General features: G+C 45.8%; 1 protein-coding gene across 1 annotated transcript in view; it reads right to left on the bottom strand.

The window, feature by feature from the left end:
* Nucleotides 1–228: 228 nt before the first annotated feature.
* The window catches only part of TTC28 (tetratricopeptide repeat domain 28), a 185,672-nt gene continuing 162,276 nt past the window's right edge, over nucleotides 229–23,624 (bottom strand). Inside the window, exons 14-23 of the mRNA XM_009330830.1 lie at nucleotides 19,460–19,604; nucleotides 14,816–14,995; nucleotides 12,983–13,703; nucleotides 11,110–11,234; nucleotides 9,814–10,045; nucleotides 9,297–9,373; nucleotides 7,136–7,159; nucleotides 6,188–6,317; nucleotides 4,967–5,074; nucleotides 229–4,479 (exon numbers count right to left, since the gene is read on the bottom strand). Coding sequence (XP_009329105.1) covers nucleotides 2,855–4,479; nucleotides 4,967–5,074; nucleotides 6,188–6,317; nucleotides 7,136–7,159; nucleotides 9,297–9,373; nucleotides 9,814–10,045; nucleotides 11,110–11,234; nucleotides 12,983–13,703; nucleotides 14,816–14,995; nucleotides 19,460–19,604 — 3,367 coding nt within the window. The 3' untranslated portion in view covers nucleotides 229–2,854. The remainder of the gene's footprint in view (nucleotides 4,480–4,966; nucleotides 5,075–6,187; nucleotides 6,318–7,135; nucleotides 7,160–9,296; nucleotides 9,374–9,813; nucleotides 10,046–11,109; nucleotides 11,235–12,982; nucleotides 13,704–14,815; nucleotides 14,996–19,459; nucleotides 19,605–23,624) is intronic.

Genomic DNA, 23,624 nt, shown 5'->3' on the forward strand with positions numbered 1-23,624 from the left:
GCAAGCATGCATCTTCATGGCTCTCATTAAGCCAATGGAAGTGCCCTGTGTCAAGTCAATGGAAACACACTTCCCAAAGGACTTGTTCTAGTGACACTCACCTTCCATATTTATACAACACCAATTTCCCAAATACTGAACTTCCTCTACATCTGAACCCTTCCCTGTTTCTAATGCCCACCCCCCCCTAAAAAAACCCCAACAGAACCACCACCCCCCGCCCCGATTTAGCTCTTTCTGAAAACTTTAAGCCAGTATGAAACCTACTGGCAGCATGAAAATGGGTTGTACCAAAATGGCAATATATAATTTCTACAGATTAAAAGATCCTTTAGTTATGGAAGTAAACTACAAGTAAAGAGGCTTATTTCTGGCATGTTATGCAGCACTACAGGGAGTATTTGCTGTTGCTATAAACAAAAAGCTGCCCACTTCCATCCTGGATGTTCCTGGGATGTCGTTTTAAAACAGTTATGCTGGTTAGAAACAGTTTAGGTCACATGAAGTCTCTCAGCAGTCTTGTGACCACAGCAAGTTGCATGATCAGCAATATCACAGTCTACATGATGGGTAGACGCTGTACTGACTCATTTTGGCCCACTATTCTAATTTTTCCTGCCAAATGACGAGAAGATGATATTTAGCACCAAACCATCACAGAAAGATGTAATGTACAGACAAATAACTTGCATCATGAGTTGAACAGATTTACTCAACCGTTTTGCTACATTGCATAATATGAGTAGATGAATAACTACTCTTTCTGTCTTTCTGCACTGAAACTTTTGTGATCATCCATCCCTTGTTAGCTGACTGTTAACAACACAGCCCTATATTCTTTGCCTTTAGTGCTTGTGTTAATTTCTTGCGATGGCAAAAAGGAAAACATTCTCCTGAAACCAGTGGATTCTAGAATATACTCAAAGCAAGCATTTGATATATGCACCATGAGTAAGCTGAGCCTAAGTAATTTTATATTCCGGTATCAGAATTGAATCCTCTGTCCTGCTAGCATGCTTTTCCTCCAAGATCCCTAAGAAAATCACAAATGATCAGATCCATATTTTCAAGAAGAGCATCCAGACATGATAAGTGCAACAATTATCTGCATCAGCGATGTACCCCTAATACGTTTACAAAGCTGACTGCACTCACCATTCAGGTAGTCAGTTGCAAGACTGGAAGTCGACTTAAGATCCAGCTAAAACTCAGGGCCTAATTAATTAAGCCTCACAACACCTCTGTGAGGTAGGTAGGTAAGTATTACTATCCCCATTTAGATAGAAAGGGAAGACGAGGCACGGAGAGGTGAAGTGATTAGCCTTCAGTCACTCAGCAAATTTTGGGAGTGCAGAATAGAAACCAAAAGCCTTGGTGATCCAGTGCTCCGACTTCATAGCACATGGCCTGTGAAATACTTCGCTTGGATCTAAGTGTGCAGTGTGGCTGAGTTAATGCTACCACATGCCCACAGTTTTCAGTGCATGTAAATTACCATTTTGATTCTGATTACATCACTGCATTCAATAGCCGCTTAAAAGAAATAATCTCCAACTTGATCCGTAACACCTAAACACCATCCAGCCTCGGAAAGCTTACTTTACACATCACCCCTGGGGTGCTCTGGGTTCTCTGTTCTCCACATATCAGAGGGCGCAGAGGTTCTGCATAGAGCCGCTCTGCTTGTTGCCTCATGTACATGCTCTACCTGCACTGACATCTGCTTAGACTGGTATACTTGCTCCAAAAGAAACTTGCTTCCGCAGCAGGGAAAAGCAGGTTTGCAGACCTGCCCGTGATGAGCTATGTGGAATGATTTAGCAGGATCAGTGAAGGATTTATTTGGTCAGGTGATTTCTAAATCACATACACTGATGTCACATTCCTGCCTACTGTGGAACTGTAACATAATGTTCTGAGCTTCAATGTCTGTAACCCTTTTTTGTGCACACTTAGCAGACAGAAGACATCTGCGCTGCCCAAATACTTGCCAAGATGAAAATTTCACCATAACGCTGTGTGCCAGAAAAATCTTTCCATAAAACCAGAACTTGTCTGTCTGACACATGCTCACTACCTCAAGCTGAGGCTCACCTTGCTCGTTATGCCCCAAACATTCTTTTTGAGCAGACCAACCAGCAAAATATCACCTGAAAGGTTTCCCTCCAGAAAAGAGTTACCTGAGATGCAGGTTTTAGAATGGGGCACCTCTGTCCTCTTGTCTTTGTTTCACCAGCCTCTAAATGATGCAAGAGAACTGCCAGTATCATGCTGCTATGGAGTTTTATTGCCAGCAATTTCTTGTGTTTGGCTAACTTGGCAGAGATATCTAGAGGTATGTTATCTTGTCCTCTGTCAGCCTTTGAAAGCAATCAAATAAATGGCTTGTACTTCTCCAGGCAGAAACTTGTGCATACTTCCTTTATGGTATACATGAAAGTTCTGCCTCCTCTCACTTCCCTCTCCAATCCCTGATATGTATAATTTCTGTATAAAAAGCCAGCTGTAAAACCTCCTGTTAGGTAAGAAACACAAGTAGGTGGCTTAAAAGCTAGTATTTTATGAACAGACAACTAGATTCATTGGACCTGTTGCTGCAAATACTGAACACTACATAGAACCTGTTATCAAGTGAGTCTGGCCAAGGTCCTGATAAGGGAAACTAAAACCCATCTCTGTAAGGCCCGTGTTCCTACACAGTGACAGACAGGGCCAATCTGCCACATTCCTGTGCATTGCCAACTGTGGGTATGACCACGGCTTCTTAGGTAATGGTTCTGTATTGATAAAGGCAAGTGGGCAGAAGCAAATACTTTTACAAGGTTGTAAGTCATCAGCTGGTAGTCAAGACATTTCAGCATTTGGAGGAAGGAAAAAATCTTCCTGGTGACAAAAATTTATAACCGTTCCCAGATGGCAGCCTCAAGGGGCGTGCGGTTCCTGGAGTGCTACTGGAAGGTGGAGAATGAGTCGATGTCACTGCATTTGTAGTTTCAGGGCGCCTGTGTCCATTTGGAGGGTTCTTTTGTGGAGAAGCAAGGTGCTGCTCAATAGATAGGTCCTTTAGTTCCAGCTTATCTGCACTTTCTTCTTTGCTGTGCCGTGGAGATAAATTGAGCAAGCTGAGGACATCTTTCTTAGAAGTCATTGTTCCAGGAGCTCCTCGGAGAATCTTTATTGGCCCAGTGGAGTGATGGGGAGTGCTTTGCCAGAACATCTTTAAGTTGTGAATTGCTTGCACTTTTTCATCAATGGCAGCCATTTTTAATTTGTCTATGTCTGGGGCATCAGCTGGACTTGAGCGAGCAGAACCAGCTGAGGAATAAGAAAGAGCAGGAGACGGAGTGCTGCCACCAGGAGACTGATGCCCTGAGCTTGGAGAGATATTTCTGGGTGATTTAGAAATATGAGCACTGTAGGGAGAGCTGGGGTACTTGAGTTTAAAGTGAGGCTGTTCAGCTAAGGACCCATGTGAATCACAACTTGGAGATGGCTGCCCACTGTATTGGCCTGTGCCTTCTTTGTTTGACATCTCTGACGTCGTAGGGCTATTATAGCCAGAACTCACTTTCTGAAGGGATGAACTCCGTGTTGGAGGCTTTGGTTTAATTGCAAGAGGTGAAGACTGATTCTTCTGGCTAGAGCTGACTGGCCGACTGAATGCACTGGTCTCTGAAGATCTGAATGCAGACACACCTGCTGGGGTGGAAGCCCCATCATCTGAATTGTTGCTCTTGCTTATTTGGCTGCTGCTTCTCTGAAGACGTTCGACAGCAATGAGGTGACTCTGAGTTTCCTCCAGAATTTTTTGGGCCAACTCTTGCGGATCAAGCTTTGGATTACTGTCCTCCTGGGATTTGACAGTGCTGTCAGTCTCAGTGCTAGACTGGTCAGATTCCCCAGTATCAGAACTTGCAAGTTTCCCAACTTTTTGGAAAGGTGAATTTGGACTGGGAATAAGAGTCATTTTAACAGGAGAATTTGGGGTACTTATGCTCCCTTTGGAGTTGACAGACTCTTTAATACCTCCAGTCTGACCAGTTTGGGGCTGTTTGTGATCAGGGGAAAATCTTGGTTTTATGTTTTCTTGGTAACTGGCCAAAGGCTCATTGCTGATTATAGAAAAACCTTCATACTCTTCCTCATCTTTGCTGGCTACAGTGCTGGTTTGTGGTGACAACTGACTCTGTACTGCAGACCTATGCGGATAGATGTTCTTAGGCCTCTCATAGTCCTGGCGTCCTCTGTGTCCCACACCATCTGGCATGCTCTCTGGCTTGGAAACAAAACTCATGGAAGAAGCAATGGAGCTCAGGCTATACACAGAAATGGCATCCGATGCAATGCTGTCTGGACAAGTAGGAGAGAATGGAGGGTTTTGATACTGGGGTACAGGGTTTGAAATAGATTGAGCAGAAGCCAGTGACTCTAGTGATGAGGAACTGTCCAGGCTAAGGCGCTTAGGCAGCTCTGTAGAATCTAAAAAAGAAAAAAAAAATGTACAAACATGGCCCTAGATAACACAGTAAAATCAAACAAAACCAGGTAACATTCTTATCAGAATTAAGAGGAGATGCTACAAAACACGTACTCAGACTCTATGCTACTTCAAAAAACCCAACTACTACTTAGGTGAGAAAAAAAAATGTGCACAGCCCAGGAAATGCACAGGCAGGAACCTCAGTCCAGGTATCCTAGATGAAACTTGTCGATTTTTATATCTCAAAAACAAGGGTGAGTTATACATCCTCCAGTTGCTGAACTCTATTCCCAGCTTTGGCCTCAGCCAAGTCTTAGTGTTCGTTTCCCATATAAAAATAACATTTGCTGCACCTGTGGTATGATGTATGGCCTGTATGACCATGTATGATCTCTGCAAAAGGTAAGAGTGTGAGATTTCAACAGAAGCCATTCTGATCAAATCATCAGATGATATAGGAGCAAAAACTACTGTAAATAGCTTTACCAAAAAGTGCCAGCAAGGATTGTAGAGCAAAGTGCATGGTCCTCCTATTAGCTTGTTTCCCAGTTTTCAGAATCACCTCCTCTTGGCCAACTTCACAAAGGTCAAAACCTGTAGCAGAATATGGAGCAGAAAATCACACCTCATAGAAAGATCCAATGTGTTAAACAACTGTGATCTCATTTAGAACACAAATGGAACAGAAAGATATGAGGTTCTGCAGTGTCCTGGAATGATGACTCTTCACCAACAACGTAGTTTGCTGGTTTGTTTTTATTACTATTTAGCACACCTTCTCCAGCAGGCGTCAGGAGCTTTACGGAGTGTGAACACATACACATGAACAAATCACTGCTGTCCAAACTGACAGACAAAATGCACTAGTCAGTACCTTTTTAGCTGCGAGTTATTTGGAATTGTCAGGGAATGATATACTAAGCACATCTCAGGGGACAGTGTCCCACATGCCCCTACCATTCATCATTAATCCAAAGTTTTCTCACAGAAACAGGTCTGAAGAAGAGCTCAGACCTTGGAATTTAGCAAACGAAGGCTGGGCTGCAGGAGGCATGACTGTCAGTGAGAAACGATGCCTGGCTTTTACAACCTCCTCAAGCAGTCATCTTGGATGTTTCTTTTTGCAGCACTGCCTCTTCCCTGCAATGCCCTTTTACTAACTCTAAGCAAGGTCCAAGCCAGAATAAAACCTAGTTTAATATTTAGTTCTCATCTGTCTTTTCTGCAGCATGTAGACCCTGGTACATACTATCACCCTGATATGTCCTGTCCTTGCCCAGTGCACAGGTTTCCCTGCCAAAGGAATGATTATTGGTTCACTTCAGGTAGAAGGCCAGAAGGAAACTCAAAAGTATTTATTATGAACAAGAGGGGAACAGGATACTGAAATAAAAACTGGGGTTAAACCAACTTGATAGCACCAAGCTGCTGTCAACCCTGAAATCCATGTTCTGCTGATTCAGGAGATGTTTTGGTGCATGAGAGAAAAATTCACCTTACCACTGGCCAACCAGCGAGCAAAAGAGCTCTGTGCATGTGAACTGGCAGAGACGTACTGAGCAGTCAGGGATCACATCCAGAGATGCAAAGACCAAAGAGCACCCAGACAAACAAATCTAAAGCTGTGAGTCTTGTAACTACTTCAAGCCACCATATGAGACACTAGCATTAGTTTTAGGAAGACAATGGAAAGAAGTGTTTTCCTACCTAGAGCTGCCAGAAACTCATGACAGCCAGGTAGCCTCCAGAGTTGGACACTGATGGAAACCTGGATTGGTGCAGAGGAGAAATCTTGCTCCTTCTCGCCTGCCTGAAGTTGAACCAGGACTTGATGCAGCTGAAGATAACAATAGAAACATTAGCCATTCCTTACAAATCACATCACTGCTTTTCCGACAGTCACGGCTGAGGAAATGCACTGCAAACACCCATATATTCAGTTGCTGCTCCTGAACAGAACAGTGAGATGAAAAGGTCTGGGCACAGGGACAGTCCAGGGACAGCAACAATGGACAAACTTGAACAGCAGCAAAGGTAGGGACAGAAGAGGGGTGAGGGTTGGGGGGTGTGACCAGTGGAAATTGAGCAAGAAGGAAGCACAGCAGGAAAATCCGTGAAATGAAAGAAAAGGAAAGAGATACTTTGGGGCTGCTCACAGAAATATACTAAAGCCCATTCCATGACTGAGCCATACTGCTTACGCAAATCCCAAGAAACTCATTCTCAGCATTTAACTGGGCAGAACAAGTCATATGAAAACATGGAAGACCTTCCTAATACCTCCATGGCCTCCAGGAAAGAAGTTTCTCAACTGTGCCCAAAGGACAGGAGTAGCAAAGTAGAGAAAAAAAATGTGTTTATGAAGATCTGACACAAATTAAGGTGCCAGGATCCCATGTAATTCAAAAACACAGCCAGGGCAGGCAGGAAGGCTGGAAAAGCATTAATCAGGGACCAGCTAACCTCAGGACCACCCGTCTCTTACAACCCATAAAAGCTTACACAGTCTTTTTTCCACAGTAGCACTATGGAGCAAATTCCAGGCCTGAAAGCAGCTTGAAGACACTACACTGCAGTACAGGGACACAGGTCTGCAGTGACCAAGGTGTTTTATCCTGCACAGCAGTGTCATTCCCCAGTGCATGTAATACTCACCATTCCCACCATATTTTTAACAGCCTTCGGACAGCAGGTAACAAGAAAGGAAAAGAGAGGAGAAAAGAAAGAAAGAACACAGGTTATTTTGTGCTACAAAATGCCTGTGATAAGGAACCCTGCAGTGACACGTCCACATGCAAACTAGCATCCTGACTGCAAGATGCTCTATTCAGGGAAAGAAGGGAGCAATGGAAACGGCTTGAGCTGTGAATCAGAAGTCCAACAGCGTAGGAACAGGCAGCTGGAATCTGGGAGTGCCCAGCTCATTACAATCAACTCAGACACTTAGCAGGCAGATAACTCAGGCCAACCCACATTCTGGCAGAAGGCTGAACATAAAACAAGCCCTTCTCTTGTTTTCTCTGGGATACATTATTGGCACTTAATGCAGTCAGCAATCCCTAACTTTTCCTTGCACATGTGGTAGTATTGAAGTTGTCTCTTTCGTGGTTCCCGCCTTCTGTTTCGCACTAAAAATAATCATTTTCTATCCAGAGCAAAAGATCAGGCTCCCTGCCTTGCTGCTTCACTAATGCCAAGAGCACCTGCTCCCTTATGACACCTATCACCCATATGGGAAAGACAGTAAGCAACACCCACTGACTGAACTGTCAGTCACTACGTTCCAGTTTTGAACAAAGTCTTCTCTCCTTTGGGACAGGCAGAGCCTCAGCTGCTCACCAACTGACTGCTGAGAGGAAGGAGGGGGAAAAAAAGCAAGTAACCGCAGAGGAAGGGAGAGCTAAGTTGAAAAACCCTAACTTGTAACTGGATAGACTCTTATGCAAAAGGAAATTTTGCCTGGGGTTTGGGCTATAGAAGAACATTTGCAAAAACAATGCAATACCCCTGCCAATACGTATTGCATGGGGCAGCTGAGGAAACGGTGAGTGTATCTTTTGTTAGTTGTGTACAGCCATCTGAGTATTTTTCCTTGGGTGATTTAATTATCTGAGGCAAGAAGACAATCCTGAAGTAATCTCATGGACACTGTAACACATTCCCATCTATCGGAATGTTGTCTTCTACTCATTGCATCCCTTCTACTCTGGGCCTCCCTCTGGTGGCAATGAGGAAAAAATTACCCTGCTATTCAACCACAGAAGATTCGGGCACTGACAAAAGAGCCAAGGCAAGAAAGCAAAATGCCATAAAAGACAAGCCATTAGAAATATCTCATGTGGTATTGTAGTTCATAACAAGACAGCCTTTCCTTGAAGCAGACTCAGCCTAATGGATAGACAAAGCAGGCTGCTTAGTGGGTGACAGCAGAGCTGGGGCTGGTTTTTTTTCTGCATGTTGTGCAGACTCAACATGACAGAATGGAGGAGAGCCCTCTGAAGCTACACAGAGATAATCCCAGCTACCCACCCACGGTACTTCCCTAGAACACTTCTGCATGGGGAAAGGGGAAAAGAAAGTGAGCTATACGCCCATTCATTATGTGCAAGTGTGTTCATTTACTAAAGCAGGCAAATGATCAAGATAAACCTCATTAGAGGAGCAATCAGGACAGTAAGAAACACATAATGGAAAGCAGGCCAGGCTGGTGGCACAGAGAAAGGTTAGGTTAGGCTAGGCATGCTAGAAAGACTAGGGAGAGGAGGAATGTGAAGGAGATTGGGAGGAGCAGGGAGGAGTCCTATAGCCACAGGTGGCACTGCTTTTCTCTTAAAGACCATGAATCCTTTCAGCAGAGCTGTGAGCATGCACAGCAGGAGAAGCGCAGGCTCAGTAAGTTTTCTGACAGGCCTTGCATTGCCCAAAGTCAGCTACACCTTGGGACTTTGGTAATTACGGTGGACAAAGACCAGCCAACATGGGCCCTAGACAGGATGGCCAAATACCAATTAGTGGTTCTGCCACTCATTTCCCATTATTTTGCTTCCCCCTCACTGCAGTAGGTATCATGTTTTCACTTCTGTCACTGAATGGGGAGACCCAAGGCCATACAGCCCAGTAACATATCTGCATTTTTCTCTTCTGGACACACACTTTCATTCACACAAAGAGGCAAGTTTAGAATTTCAACCCTGAAATCTCCTAGCAAGCTCTGGGTTGATAAACCAGGGCATAAACCATTCTGTGCATTTCTGAATTTACTGACCTGGGAAGAACCATTTGGAAACTGGTACTGGAGGAAAACCTCTCAACTCACCCTGTTGATAAGCTGTTCTCCTGTTTCTGAAGCTGTGATAAGTTTACAAAGTGCCTGAAGTGCAGGGTTAGGCAAACCTGAAAAACATCAGCAGAAACAGGGATTGTTCAGTATGTGTTTCTTGACTGCTAGAAATGCAACCACCTGAACAGAACAAACTCAGCTAATTTCTAAAACTTCTCCCCCACATCACTGAACAGTACTGGAAGCAGCAGCAATTTCCAGAAAGCAAAAGGTTTTCCCACTTTGCATCTGGTTATACATTTTCTGACTGAGAGCTGGGAGAAAGGAACAGTCACATCATGCTTTTCAGATACTGGACCCAGTAGTAAATGATTCCCATCTATGACAACATTTTCATAAACACTTACTTTTAGAACCTCTACCCTTTTAAATACTTTTATTTCATTGATGTAAAACATCACCATTTTACAGGCTTGCATCAAAGAAAGGCAGGGAAAGGTCGATGTCTGCTTGGACAGATGAGGACAGAGCCCATAGCTGGCCTGCTTCTTACCTAGGAGGGACTGTATGGTGGTGCTGCACTGCTGTAGCCGGTCACCAGGGTCAGAGGTTGGAAAGAACACTGCTGCCGGGAGGCCGCTGGCTGGAGGGTCCAACCGAAATCCTACCGCAGTGAGTAGTGCCTGCCAGCCTGGAATGCCACCAACTTTGTTCTCCACGCTTTGTTGGGAGGTATACATGGAGTTGTGCTGCCCATTCTGGATTCGCTGCAATGATTTCTCCACCTTTGGGGAAAATACAGCATTAGCTTATTTTGTAAGAGATTTTTACTAACTGCCTCTTTTTACACAGTGGAGAGGCAAAAACAGCAGGCTGAGAGACAGCAAACCCAATGTTGAACCTGGCCTGTCTTACACAGAAGTATGTTAGTGCCCTTGAAAACAAGGCTCCAGTAACTCAGCACTCACAGCTGTAAAATCACTGTGATGTCAATATTCTCTGGGATGCTGGGGAAAGTAATGCCACAGGAAACTAAGTACCAGTTTGATTGTGATAGTTTCCTATAAGCCTGGCAGCTGCATTTCTCCCCAAAAGATGGCCCACGTTCAGGTTCCCGTCTCTCAGGTACACTGCTTATTACCAGGCAAGAGTCTGCAGCTATATGGTAAACAGTAAAGAGAGATGTGTGTCCACAAAACCCAGCAACTGGGATGACTAGCAACATTCACAGGTTTCCATCATCCTATGGATACTCCACATTCCTGTGGGACCACAGAAGACACATCGGAAAGAAAAGTATTAAACGTCATGAGAGATTATTCTAGCCATCTGGCAGTTTGGCTTCAGTCCTGCTGCTCCCCACAGCAGGCTACTGGCACATATGGGGACAAAAGTGCCTCTTGCCTTCCAAGTATGCAAAGAGACAGCAGTCACTGTGCTCTGCATCTCCATGACTCCAATGTTCATAGCTATTTTCTTGTAGAAACAATTAACCCCAACGATTATCTCATTTTTGAAGCAGAGACCCAATTCAACATTTGAAGGAGGATTTTGTCACAGTACAATGTAAGACTTTGCTTACTTTGCCTCTTTTTGCTCCGGACACTCCATCAGGTATCCCAGTCTTTTCACACCGACCCAGAGATTCCACAAGAGACTACCTTACGGTAAGGGAGAAGGGTTGAAGGGTATATATTCAAGCGTGAGTGGCTACACATCAGGGTGTTTTTTCTCTTCCCATTCATCATTTACCAAATGCATACCCACGGGTAACATTATCTCACAACTACATGGGCTGCAATGCCCCTCCCTGTGCCTGCTGGGTGTGGTAACGTTTCCTTTCTCTTACCAGATGCAGCAGGACACGCAGAGCATCTCGTGCCCTTTCAGGGTGCTGCAGAATCTCAGTCAGGGCCTGTCCTACTAGCGAAGAAGGGCTGTTCAGCTTCATATCACTCCCAATAAGCATGAAGCCTGCAGGATTCAGAATAAGAGATGCTCAATCTCCTTTCATTATAGAAAATGTTCAAAACAGAAGCAGATATCCTCTGCCCTCTTGGACTAATGGAATGATGGTTTACTGCGCCCTGCAGAGTGATACTCTTTTCCCAGAGCAGCTGCCCACTCCCTGCCTGGTCCCATAGACTGAACTTCCAGAAAGCTTCTAGATGCTTCTTACTGTCCTCCTCTATTAAATCAACGGTGTTTTCCTATTCAAGCAAGCGGAAAAACACTGTATTGCAGCTAAACTTGTCCTAGCATGCTCCATGTCTCCTTTACAGCAGCGGAAATCAATAGATCTAAACAGTGCTCGCAGAAACAGAACTCAGAAAACTGAGAGCTTTACCTGTCTCAGTCAGAAACCTGTCTTGGCTTATGCACCATCTAAATGCTAGATTCTCCAAATGTCAGCACAAGGAGCTCTGCCTGCCCCTTCTCATCCATTGCAGCAAGGTGTGCAGCTGCCCGTCCTCACTCTGGTGCTCTATCCAAGACACCATCAAGAGTTAAAAGTGAAAGTCAGGGATTGTGTGTAATGAACTTGCTTACATCCCACGGAAGGGGAAGGACTAAGACAGACTGAGTAGCTGGAAGCCTCTACTTGGTGGTGATGCCAAGCACCCATGTCCATGCTCATTCTTTTTTGCCTAGGAAGTGGTCACCTTTTTTTTTTTTTTTTTTTTTTTAAAGTGTTCTTTCCTTTGAGACAGAAAAATCTTGGAAGGAAAATAAAATACAAACTGAACTGCGGACTGTAATCTAAACTCAGCTCCCATGTAGTGTTGTCTGAATCATGTCCTAACACTGGACTCAACAAGCCTGAAATCACTCTGTCAGACTAACTCCAAAGTGCTCATTTTAACAAGCTCTTGAGAGTTTCCCGCTCCTCCAGCTCCATAGTTAACATCAGAGCCATACTCACAACAGCTTCCTGATCTAAAAAACATGGTACTGCTGCCTGTGCAAAAAAATCCATTTGGGGAATGCCTGCAGCTTTCAAAAACCAGGACTTGTGCTGGGAAAAAAAAAAGCAGGTTATTTGTACATATCCCCGTAACAACACTGTTGAACGCCAAGACTTTGTCTTTCTGAACTTCAACTCACTCATCTAATTGAGAGGGAGCAAGCAGCAGCACTCCACCCCGGAGCTTACACTGCTGAGAGATTTCCAGTAGAAGCAAGGGAAACTTTTCTCCTAAAAGGACCAAAGGAGTAAGACCTACAAGGTTTATGTCACAGAAATTACAGCTACTGGTTGCTGCTGCAACTTCCAGAAGTACTACTCTTGCCTCCATGTCAGAGTTTCACTCAGTTCTCAGTGAGAAGGTTCTGTAAATTTGCTCCAGCTAAGTCCATCCCAAGTACACAGGAAACTTGACCCTATAGATTTCAAACATAGGGAATGAGTTATTGTATTGCACGTTGTTTCTTTCCAGTCATGAAACCACTGTGAGGAAAAACATTTCACCTCACAATTGCTTTAAATTATATAAAATTCATAACCCACTACACAGTGAAATACTGATGTTTTCCATGACACTGGCATTCAACCACACTTGGTTGAATCAGGGTCTGAAACACAGGGGCTGAATTCTGGGAGAGCACAGGGCACATGCTACTCCCAACTACCAAGCACTGCTCCTTGCTTAACTCAAACAATTTGGCCTAAGAGCGCTTCCTAGAAACCCCGTCTTGTTTGTCAAAAAGCAGATTCTTCCTACCTGCCCAGTTGGATGGATGGGAGAACTGCTTGCTGCTCTGTACAGTTTTCATCGCTTCTCCAAGGGCTGCACTGGCTTTCATCCCATTTAAGAGGGAGGAATAGAAGGCATGCACAAACATTTTGGAAGCAGCCACAGGAACAGGCCAGAGTGACACTAGGACACACTGAGCCCCAGCAGCCAGGAATGCTCTTGTCAAGCCAATTACTCCATCAGCAGTGACTTTGCTGCTGGATTCTTGGTATGAGCCAAGAACCACTAATTTGACAGGAAGCCGCAGATCCAGGACATCAGCTGCTGTAAGCAGAAACTCCTGAAGAGGAGGGCAGTCTGAGATGCTCTCCACATCACTGGCATCATCCTGCATCCGAAGGGATTCTGGGATTGTGTAGGTGTTCCCAAAAGAACTCTTGCTGCTGGCTGGATTGCTGTCAGTGTTGGGTGTCAGGACCAAAGCAGCCAGTTTCCAGGAGACATGGGTTGCAAAATGGACACATTCTGCCTGAGTGAGGGCACTCATGACCCTCTCTTTTGTTGCTGCACTACCAACTAAGGGCTGGCAGCCAAGTAACTCAGATACCATATATGCTTCCTCTTCTGCAGAGGGCATAGGTCCCCATAGCCACCTGTCCATAACTGCTGAAGGGAGCTTGGGATTTCCTATGACAGCTGCCATTGAGGTAGAACTGGAGTAAGCAGGAGTATTCTTCCTCGCATGGGACTACAGAGAGAAAGAGAAAGAGAAAATGGGGTTCAAAGATCTATTTGTTACGGTGCTGGTAATAAAATATCCTGTCTCTTTGGCTCTAAACAGAAGTCTGCTTGTCATAATTACAAAAAAACTTTGCATTTCTTTAGTTTCTTCCACTTAACTATTCCAAGGAACATCTCCACTTGAGTCCAGTCAGGATTTCTATCCCCACAGCTTGGGGGAACAGATAGATAAGAATAGAAAGCAAGAGACTTAGCCCAGGTCCCTTTGAGGGCTGTAGCAGAGCTAAAAGCATCCTAGTTTCCCACCTCATGGGAAGACTACTTGAAATCTTTCACTAACTGGTTTCTCGCACCTGTATTTCAAGGATCAGTATCACCACTGCCAGTGGCATGGTGTTGCATGCAACTGATTACTGGGGCCTGATACTGAACAAAATGCCTAATCCCCACATCAGTAATGCTGACAAGGTTCAAACCCTTTTGCTGTTCCAGTGACTGTGTTTAAGCCCGTGCAAGCCAAGACACGCAGCAGAACACTGCTCAGCAAGAGCAAATGTGACTTAGAGCATTCTCCCTTGAGACCTGGGCCTTAGAAATGCTGATGCCAAACATCAGCATGAAGATTCTTCTGCAGGATTTGCCTGTGGTATTTGCTTTGCCTTATAGCTTCAGCGTCACAAGACATCAGTGGCCTTCTCCACACAGAAAGCTAAAATGTAGGTAAACATACCAGGAACGTGATAGGACAGTCAGCTTGCCAAGGAAGCTCAGTATTGATCACAAACACCCACATTTCTGCAGTCTGCTATGCAGTTCCGCACCGCAGGACATGCTTTCCTTTAGATGAGGATATCCAAATCATCCATTCCCCTTGTCCTTCCTGGCATGCCTGGGGCTGTGATTTTGTGCTGCAGGAACTACATCAGTATCTACTTCACAGCTGTGGTGCTCAACATGCTCATCAGAACTGGGAGTGCCTTGGGAAGGTGGTACATTTGTGGTTTCTATTCTTGCGTCTGGTGTAACAGGACAGAGCTGCTGCTATTCTAGCATGTATAGGAACCTGCACCCCACAGGAGAGGTTCTATGAGAGAAAGGTTTTATAAGACAATGTCAGACCTTGGAGCTGGGATTCAGCGACTGGATGGATGGCACTGCAATGAGGCTGAAGCGCTCATAGAGGTACTCATTGGAGGAACTGCCCTTCAGGAGAGCGAAAGGAATGAGGTACAGTTCTCCCTCCAGAACCAGTATCAGCTGGCGGTGGCGGCCAACAGGCCCACTGGAATGCATCAAACCCTGAAAAGAAAAGAGAGAATCAGTTCGGCCTTTCACTCCATCAGTGCCCCCAGCCTGCACTTACCAAGCATCAGGCTCTAGTCTGACCCCACATCAGGTTTGGAAATATGCACATCAGAATTACGCTCCGTGTGAACACAGATGCGGTGACAGGTGAACGCACGTTGGCATTGGACAGATCTATAGAGCTGGACTGTTGCTCACCTGTACACAAACAATCCCATTGGGATGAACGAGCCTTGAGCGCACTGACACGCTGTACAGATCTCAGTCGTCACACCCAGCCTCGGCAAGCGCGCTGGGGCCCAGCCTCACCACAGAACAGCAACTCCTTCTGCTCCAGCGTAAAAATCTTTGTTAACCCCAACCACCCACGTCTTGTCAATATTATTATCACCTTATCCTTTGAAAGAGAGTATTCTGATATTGAATTTCAAGATAGGAATTCCCTATATAAAAGCAAACAATCTACAGACAGATTGTGTGTATGACCTACGTTTCAAGACACTTGACATTGTAATCAACCCAGAGTCGCAAACAGGTTTAAACAGAAAGTATCTTATGGATGGAGAAGCGAGGCAGAGAGATTAATAAATAGGGAACACGCAGCTGGGCACAAAAAGTGGCAACTGCTCCTGGTCCCATGTAACGGTGGGAATTTCACTCATATTTATCCAGTGTATCGTAAAAATAATTAGTTATCACACCAGGAAAGAGTAACTTCAAAGCACTGAAATTTGCTCCAGCTTAAACACTTGCAGCACACAAAAAAAAAGTCTAAAGGACTCTCATGCAAAACAGCAGTAAATTTCTAAGCAATTTTACCCCTTCTACCCCTTTAAGCTAGAGTAGCAGCCATAGCTTGGCCTAGCAAATAAACCATTCATTTGAAGACGAAACTTTTCGCTCAAGCTTGGATGAGACCAAGTCCTCAACTTGACATAGTTTTGGAGATAACCAGTTGAAGTAGTGCTGTTCTGTCTAAACTGCTTGATGTTCCCAAAGGCAAGCTAACTTTGCAGTGTTCATCGCAGGATGGAGGCAAGGATCTAGTATGCAGGACTAGATCCCTGTCTCTAGATTCTCAATTCTTTTGAGAATTTTCATGTTAAGCCATTTTAATTGCCATCAGATGTAGCAAACATCTGTTTTGACAGGAGAAAAACAGCTGCTCAGGCTGCTCAGCAAATGAAGACAAAACTGCCTGACTCATTCCAAGTGAATTTCTGAACTAGCTTCCAGTGCCTCCAAACATTACCTCCTCCTGATGCAAATTCTGGGGCTTCAACAGAACAGCAGTAAAGGAAGTATATTTTTCAAACACATGGCTTATGTTTCATAAATAATAACCACCAAAACCTCTGAGGTGCTACCTAGATACATTCTTTTTGGAAGAAATAACAGAAAAGAGGTAGAATATGGATGCTATTTATCAAACATTACTCCCTTTAACATCCCTGCTTTAGAGCACGCTTATTTCAGTTTCTCTCCCCATTTAAGAGGGGAGAGAAGAATCTTCCTTCTTTCGCTGCCAACAGTGAACTACTACTATGAAATGTCTAATGGAAACACAGACTTTTGAAACAAGAGGGGTGCAGAAGTAACGTCAGAAAATCCTGAAGCATGGACATGTCAGATAATCAGACAGTGCAACAGGAAAGAAAGGGATATTGTGCATTTTGAGGGTGAACATTACTACTTGTGTGAAGTTTTACATATAGAACTCAGACAAATGCACCCTGGTCCTAACACACAATTCTTCCTCTCCACCTTGCTCAGGGTCTGTCTGGAGCAGACTTCCAGACTGCACTGTGATGCACTGACAGCTGACGATTAATTTGAGATACACTAATCCCATCTCACTAGCAATCAAAGAATAACAGGAATTTGCAGTCAGTCTCAAGCTTTAGTTCTCAGGCAGAAGCAAAGATGAATGAACATTACCAAAGAAACAGAAAAATCAGTCCGGCAGTCTCCTCCAAAGGGAGTCTGGAGCAAGTCAGAAATACCAAGAAACAGGTCAGCTATGAGGGAGAATGTCAAACAGTAGAAAGTTGAAGAGAGACAGCGAGGTGCTTTTAAAGGCTTCTTGCCATTTGAAATGGGAACAAAACTGCTGAAGGGTAAGAAAATTTTCATTTAAAAGGAGTTAAAAATAGTTGGCTGACCTCTTGCTGTTTCTCCTGATCTCCTTACAGCTCTGGAGCTCACCCTGCCCCACAGACTAGAGACAGAGATGCAGGGCAGCCGCTGACACACAGCAGCCTTGGGAGCCTTCCTGCAAACCACCTCCGCTCCGACCTGACACGCTGTTTACAACCCCAGCAGCCCTGAGGGAGGCCTCCCTGGCACTCACTGCCTGGGGTGAAGCAGCATGCGTGCTCTGCAGCTAAATTTACCAGCCTCCATTCAGCCGTGCCTCTTTCTGCAGAGCCCGAGTTGACAAGCAGCAGCTTCCCACTAGGGCAGTTGTTGCTTTCCAGAAATGTTTTGGGGGTTGTTTTTTTGTTTAATACATATTCTATTTTACTTACTGCTCCAGGAGCTTTAGCTGTCAGCAACACAATCAGAGCATCTGAGCCATAGTGACATGTGCCTAGCAGAATTTTTAATTTGTATGTAAAACCCCTAGAGTTTAATATTTTGTTTTGTCACGATGGCTGTATGTGCATTACAGAAACAGAAATAAAACTATGAGGATCATTAGCGTTTCATATGTCTCCAGGAATTAATTTTAGGGTGAGTTCTAACAAAAAAGAATCTCTTCAGTGAGACAAAGGAGAAAAGCATGAACTGCCAAGCACAGGAAGATGTGCTCTACTTCACAGCAACGATACCGGCTACACTGGTGATTTGTTACAAAGGTGGAAAAGTCCATCACTCGTGGGGAGCATGGCTGTACAGGGCTAGGCCAGCTGACAGCTGCTGGCTTGGATAGATCCCTCACTTGCAGCTAGTGTCACTATAGTTGGAAGTTTCCGTTATAATGGGACTGCCAAACCACAAACAAGACCTGAACCGCATCTTCTTACAAAGTGGCTAGTAAGGACCCTGTATCTGCTAGTTCTGCACTCTCCAAAAGCCCTGCCAAGCCCTACAGTACCTTATACTGGAGCCAACTTTGGCCTCAGACACCCGAACCTGCCAAGCAGTGCCCAACCAGAGTGTGTCCTCAGCGGGAAGGAGAAGCAGGCTCCTGGGGTTCCCCATGAGGATTTCCTCCTGGCCTGTCTTACCTATTTACTCTAGGTGTAGGCAGGCATTAAACTCCCAGGTGAAGCTTTCTCAAGAACATTGTAGAAGACTGACCTCCTCACCCTGCAAAGAGGATGCAGGTGCTGCCTCTGGAGCAGAAGGCCCCACTCTCCAAGACTCACGGCATGACCGCGGGATGGCAGGCTGACAGAGCAAACAAAGTCTCAGGCTCACAAAGGTTATGCCTCCGCAAACAGAGGTGACTTCTGCAGACAAGACTGAAGCATCCAAACAGCCTTTAAAGTAACCCAGGGCAGAGCTGGTTTTCCTTCTCAGGAAGGAATGACAGAATTGTGACATTTTCATCTGTTCGTTCAGCTGGATACAAAATGAGAAAAGACTAATTCTTGACTGAGTGACTTTATCTCTTCTAGCTAGAGATACCGCGCAACAGAGACAGGACTTTTTAATTTATCCTGCCATTGCTCTGTAAGACTGGAACCAGGGGCTGCTCTGCCACTCCTGGCCTCCTGCACGGGCCGGCCAGGGCTGCCGCAGGACACCGTGCCACGCAGCTTCCCTTTGCTTCTGCATTCACCCCATCATCCACCAGCACAGGATGCTGCTGGGGCCTGCGCCCTCCCCCCCCACGCTGGCAGGTACGCCCCGGTGCAGCACTGCCATGCGCAGAGCAGGGCCCTGAACGGGCCGAGCGCTGGGACACTGGCAGTGAACCAAATGGGCTGCCGAGTGCCTGACCAGCCCCAGCAGCAGCCCCCACCCGCTGCTGCTGACACCTGCCAGGAGCATGTCTGTCTCCTTGCAAAAGCACTAACCCCTGGGATGGAGAGAGAGCAAGGCCCAGCTTGTCTGGCTGCAGCTGGCTGCCAGCATGGCACCACGCAGCAGCAGGGGGCACAGGGTGGGCCAGTGGTGCCGCTGGGCTCCCAGTACTGCTTTTTCTATCTCCCTGACATATTTGTCCCTAGATAGAGCTGCTGAGTTTGCCAATTAGTGTTAGTGAATTAAGGACACACTTCCTGATTAGGTTCATCAAAAGCGTTATACTTTGGCCGCTGACTGGAAGTGGTATCAACAACAACATCCCTTGTTTCCACCTCCCAACACACCCAGTCTCACCATCTGGGAAGACCAAGTAAAAACCACCATGCTTCAGATACAATCCCCAAGCTGCCTACTCTTGCTTTCCCACATTGACAGGGGATTGTGGTAAGTGAATCTCAACATTTGCCAGCGCCAAAGGCTTACTCCTTCCATAGGTCCTATCAATAAGTCGTAGAGCGCACGGAGCGGGGGTTTGGTGAAGGAAGTCTGCCTCCTTGGAAGAGATGATGTTCCATCCTTAACAGGAGACATGGTACTGCTGAATAGACTGGTCATGCTCTGACAGCTCCTGTGGGCAAAAGGCAAGTGAGAGGTTAGTTGCAGAAATCTGAGGACCACTACAGGTTGCCCTGACTTCATAACACTGATGATCAGCCAGTCCCTGTCCATCCAGAGGACTCTGTTCTGTAAGATGCCTTATGGCAGGGCTTTATTCTCCCATTCAGCTTCACGTCACAATGTACAATGACATTAGTGGCAGGGTGAACCAGTTGCAGACAGCATATTACATTGCTATGGAGTTTCTCTACAAACTCAAGTGCCCGAAGTGCTCTTCACAGTTTTTACTGCATACCTATGTATAGCGGTTGTGTGCAGGCAAACATGAGACCCATTAACAATTGACTACAATCACAGCAAGATTTGCACTTGGGTTTTGCACCAACTAATCTAGCATGGTACCAAAAGGAAATACGACAACAGGCAAACAACAAGACCTGAAGATTATGCCTGCACTTGCTGCCACTTCTCTGAATGGCTCCATGAAGTCAGATGTGAGAGCTGACCTGGAGCCCATTTCTGACATTCCCACAGACAGAGCTCTGCACATGTTCTCCTGGCATCACCAGCCACAAAACACCATCACTCTGAGGAGACTGAGATGGCATGGCTACAAAAAGTTATTGCCCTGTTGAGGAAATGATGTTGCCCCATTCTGGTCTCACTAATCCATCAGCTGTGCTCCCTAGAAAGGTTAGCCTTGGCTTGGTGCCATAAACAACCATTTTATGTGAAAAGGATAACTTTCCAGAAAGTTTTAACAGGTGGGCCTTAAAGAAAAGGCAGGGAGGGAAATAAGACATTGAACAGTAATGGTAGTGCAAAGTCTGAAGTGTAACCAGAGTCACCACTGGGGCTGTGCAGTAATGAACGCAACAATCTCAGGCATAAAAGGCCACCCATGAGGCAAAACATGCCCCGTTGTCCTCAAGGTGCCAAATGCATTTGATGGAGGGTTCCATGAAATCCCAGTGCAGATCATACTCTGATGCTACTGCGCAGAGAAAGCCTCCCTCCATTCTTGGTCTCTATGAAGCACAGTGCTGTTTTGCCTCTCAGACACCTTCCAATGCTATGTGCCTTTGCCAATTTACACAACAGGAAAGCAGCTATAGTTCCCTGATTCATGACCAACCTCACACACTTTGTCAGGACACTAGTCTGCAATGCCCTTTTTTAAAGAACGTTTACTCAGAAGAAATGCCTTGTCTCTGCTCCTTCTTTTTACCTCTTGCCTGGATCAATTCTTGACTATGAACACAGAAAAGAAATAAAAACAGAAAATATTTGCACATCCAGGATATCAAAAGAAAACTCAGCATCCAGCAGATATGTTAATCGATGAGATATATTACTAGTTGACTGCATATTTGCTATAGGCATATATATTTGTATGTATGCATATATATAAGCCTATAGTGGATATACACACACACATATAGGCACAGTGTCTCTTCATACTACCAGATTAAGCCAACATGCAGGAAAAGACAAGGAGAGCAAAAATGTTGCTCTCAAGTGCACTCCTTCTACCACTGACAAACCACAGGCCTCAGACATACCCCGACCTTTTCTGACACATACCAAAAGATAGATTCAGAAAACTTCCTTCTCCCCTCTCCTTCTCTCCTCAGTTGCGGCAACCAGTCTCCAGACCCAGCTCACATCATGTCTAAAGCCTATTCTCTAAAGAAAAAACCCATGCTCCCCACTAACAAGGAATTTACACCTTACAGGACAACAGAAGTAATTTAAAAATGCAAACAGAAGCCTGGTGTCCAGCTGCCCGTGCTCTCCAATGCAGAGATTCTGGTGAAAGTACGAGTACACTGCTGCTACTCAGAGCTGCTGAAAACTTGACTAGGTGGCTTGCGCAATACCAAGTTCATCACAGGATCAGCATGGACTCAGCACTGCCTGGACCCCTCTGCCTAGCTTCACTGCAGCAGTTGACTGAGCCAAGCACACTTTGCAGTGCTCAGTTGTTTCCATACTTTATGTAGCACAGATTTTAAAATCAGATCAGGAAATAAAAACTGCTTTCCCAATCTCACGCATTTCTTGTGCCCTGAACCCTGTGCTCAAAGCACATCCCTCTAGTACATCCTGCCTGATATACCAGTCTAGAAGAGCAGGGATACCCCACTGCTTATCTAGGAACCAGTGAGCATGTAGAGCTTTAGTCCAAGCACAACAGTGCTGACCTTCCCAAGAAGCAGCTATTTGCCAGCAGGTGGCACGCGCCAGCCTCACCTTCTGCATTAAGCAATTTTAACACACTAATTTATTGCAGGGAATAGGGGCTTGATTACTCTAATCAGCAGAGCCTCCTTCATCTTGGTTTCACAGCCAAGCAGTTCTAGATTTATTCTTTCACCACTTGGATTGCTTTTTATTAGAACAAAACCAAGGGAGTATCATAAATCTTTCACATCTCTTGCCTGTGTGTTTGAGTACACCAAGAGTGAGAAAATCCACAGCAGGAGGATGGACAGAGATCTTTTGTAGCATGCAGAGCAGACCTGGAGCCCTGGCCAGCCCACTCCCTTTCCTCCCAAGCCAGTGCAAACAAACAGCTCTTCAGGTGGCTTGTCAGGCCTCTGAGTCCAGGTGATTTCACTGTGACAAGAGGGAGACTTTTGAATTTTTTGGCCAAACACCCCTTCTCAGAGCACCAGTGCTGGCTTCTGGGATGCTGCACTAATGACTTTTACCTTGCTCTTGCAATGTAGAGGGGTCCCCTGATTTCTGAAACAGTCAAATCTCTCATTTGGGAGCCTCTGCAAAGACTCTGCAGTGCTGCTTATTTATAACCCTTTGTATAAGGCAGCCTGACAGGCAGCAAGCAGAGGAAACAGCACAAACTGGGACTCAGAACTGCCTGCATATATCAGTGCTAACTCTGCTTCCGCCCTTTGTCTTGGAGATGCAAGAACAAAGCAATGATCCCATGACAGCCTCAGAGAAAGGGGGAGAAAGCCCGCGTCATGCAAGCCTTGAGCTCAGACTGATTTGGCCTACCACCAGCCTCACAGGGCCTGGCTCTGCTTGCAGAGGATGAACATGGCTGGGCTCGGGCAGGAAGGAGGAGTTCATATCACAATCAGCACAGAGCGCTCTTGCCTTGGCACCTGTTAGGACTCTGGATGAGTCAAATACTACTCATGACCAAGCACAGCCATTCTGGAGGGCTGAGAGTCACACTTACTGCTGCAGTGGTCTGACAGCCTCAGGACAATGGATATCCATCATGCCTGTCATTCTGCAAACCTTCCTCAAAAAGATCCTTCCTAGAGATGCAGCCCCAAATCCACATTCAGGGCCTTGACATACTCACAATACGAAGCTGTGGGAAGTTCCAGGAAACATTCAGATATAACCTCCCTGTGGATGCTTTCAAGAATCCGCAATTATCTCCCGAACCAACTAGTGGTTGCACAGACCCCACAGACCACCCAGCACTCTCTGCTTGTGTGGTCTGTACTTGGGCAGCTACAGTGCTGCACCCCGTATGGTAGAGAACCAAACAGATAGGAGACTCTCCAGCCACCGCTTTCCTATCTGCCTTCCAAAGACCTTGCTTCATCCTGGGCCAGCCAGCACCCCTGGTACACCCCTATCCCTCTGCTCTGGAGGGGGTCAGCTGCTCAGTTCTCCAGGGCAAGCTGTCAGACCCCTGAGGGCATTAATAGGCTTTAATGACCCTGACCAGCCTGAACTGGGGCCTTCACCAACATGCCCTGCCCACAGGCCCAGGAGCTCCAGTTAAGCTGGGGCCTGGGCCTTCAGTCTCTGCTTCAGCTACGCTGCAGGTATGCTTGTCTCTAGCACCATCACAGCCCTGCCTGTGCCTGCCCGTGAACTCTCCTGATCCAGAGCCTGACCTGCCAACTAACATCCCCTCAGACCTGCCCCCTCCTGATGGACCTGCACAGCCATCAGTGGGCTGTGCCTGACCCCAGTTACTGCCACCAGACCTGATCTTGACTTGTACACTCACACACCTGGCTTGACCTCAGACCTGCCTCCT

The sequence above is a fragment of the Pygoscelis adeliae genome, unplaced genomic scaffold (assembly GCF_000699105.1).
Source record: "Pygoscelis adeliae isolate BGI_AS28 unplaced genomic scaffold, ASM69910v1 Scaffold358, whole genome shotgun sequence".
Taxonomy (NCBI): domain Eukaryota; kingdom Metazoa; phylum Chordata; class Aves; order Sphenisciformes; family Spheniscidae; genus Pygoscelis; species Pygoscelis adeliae.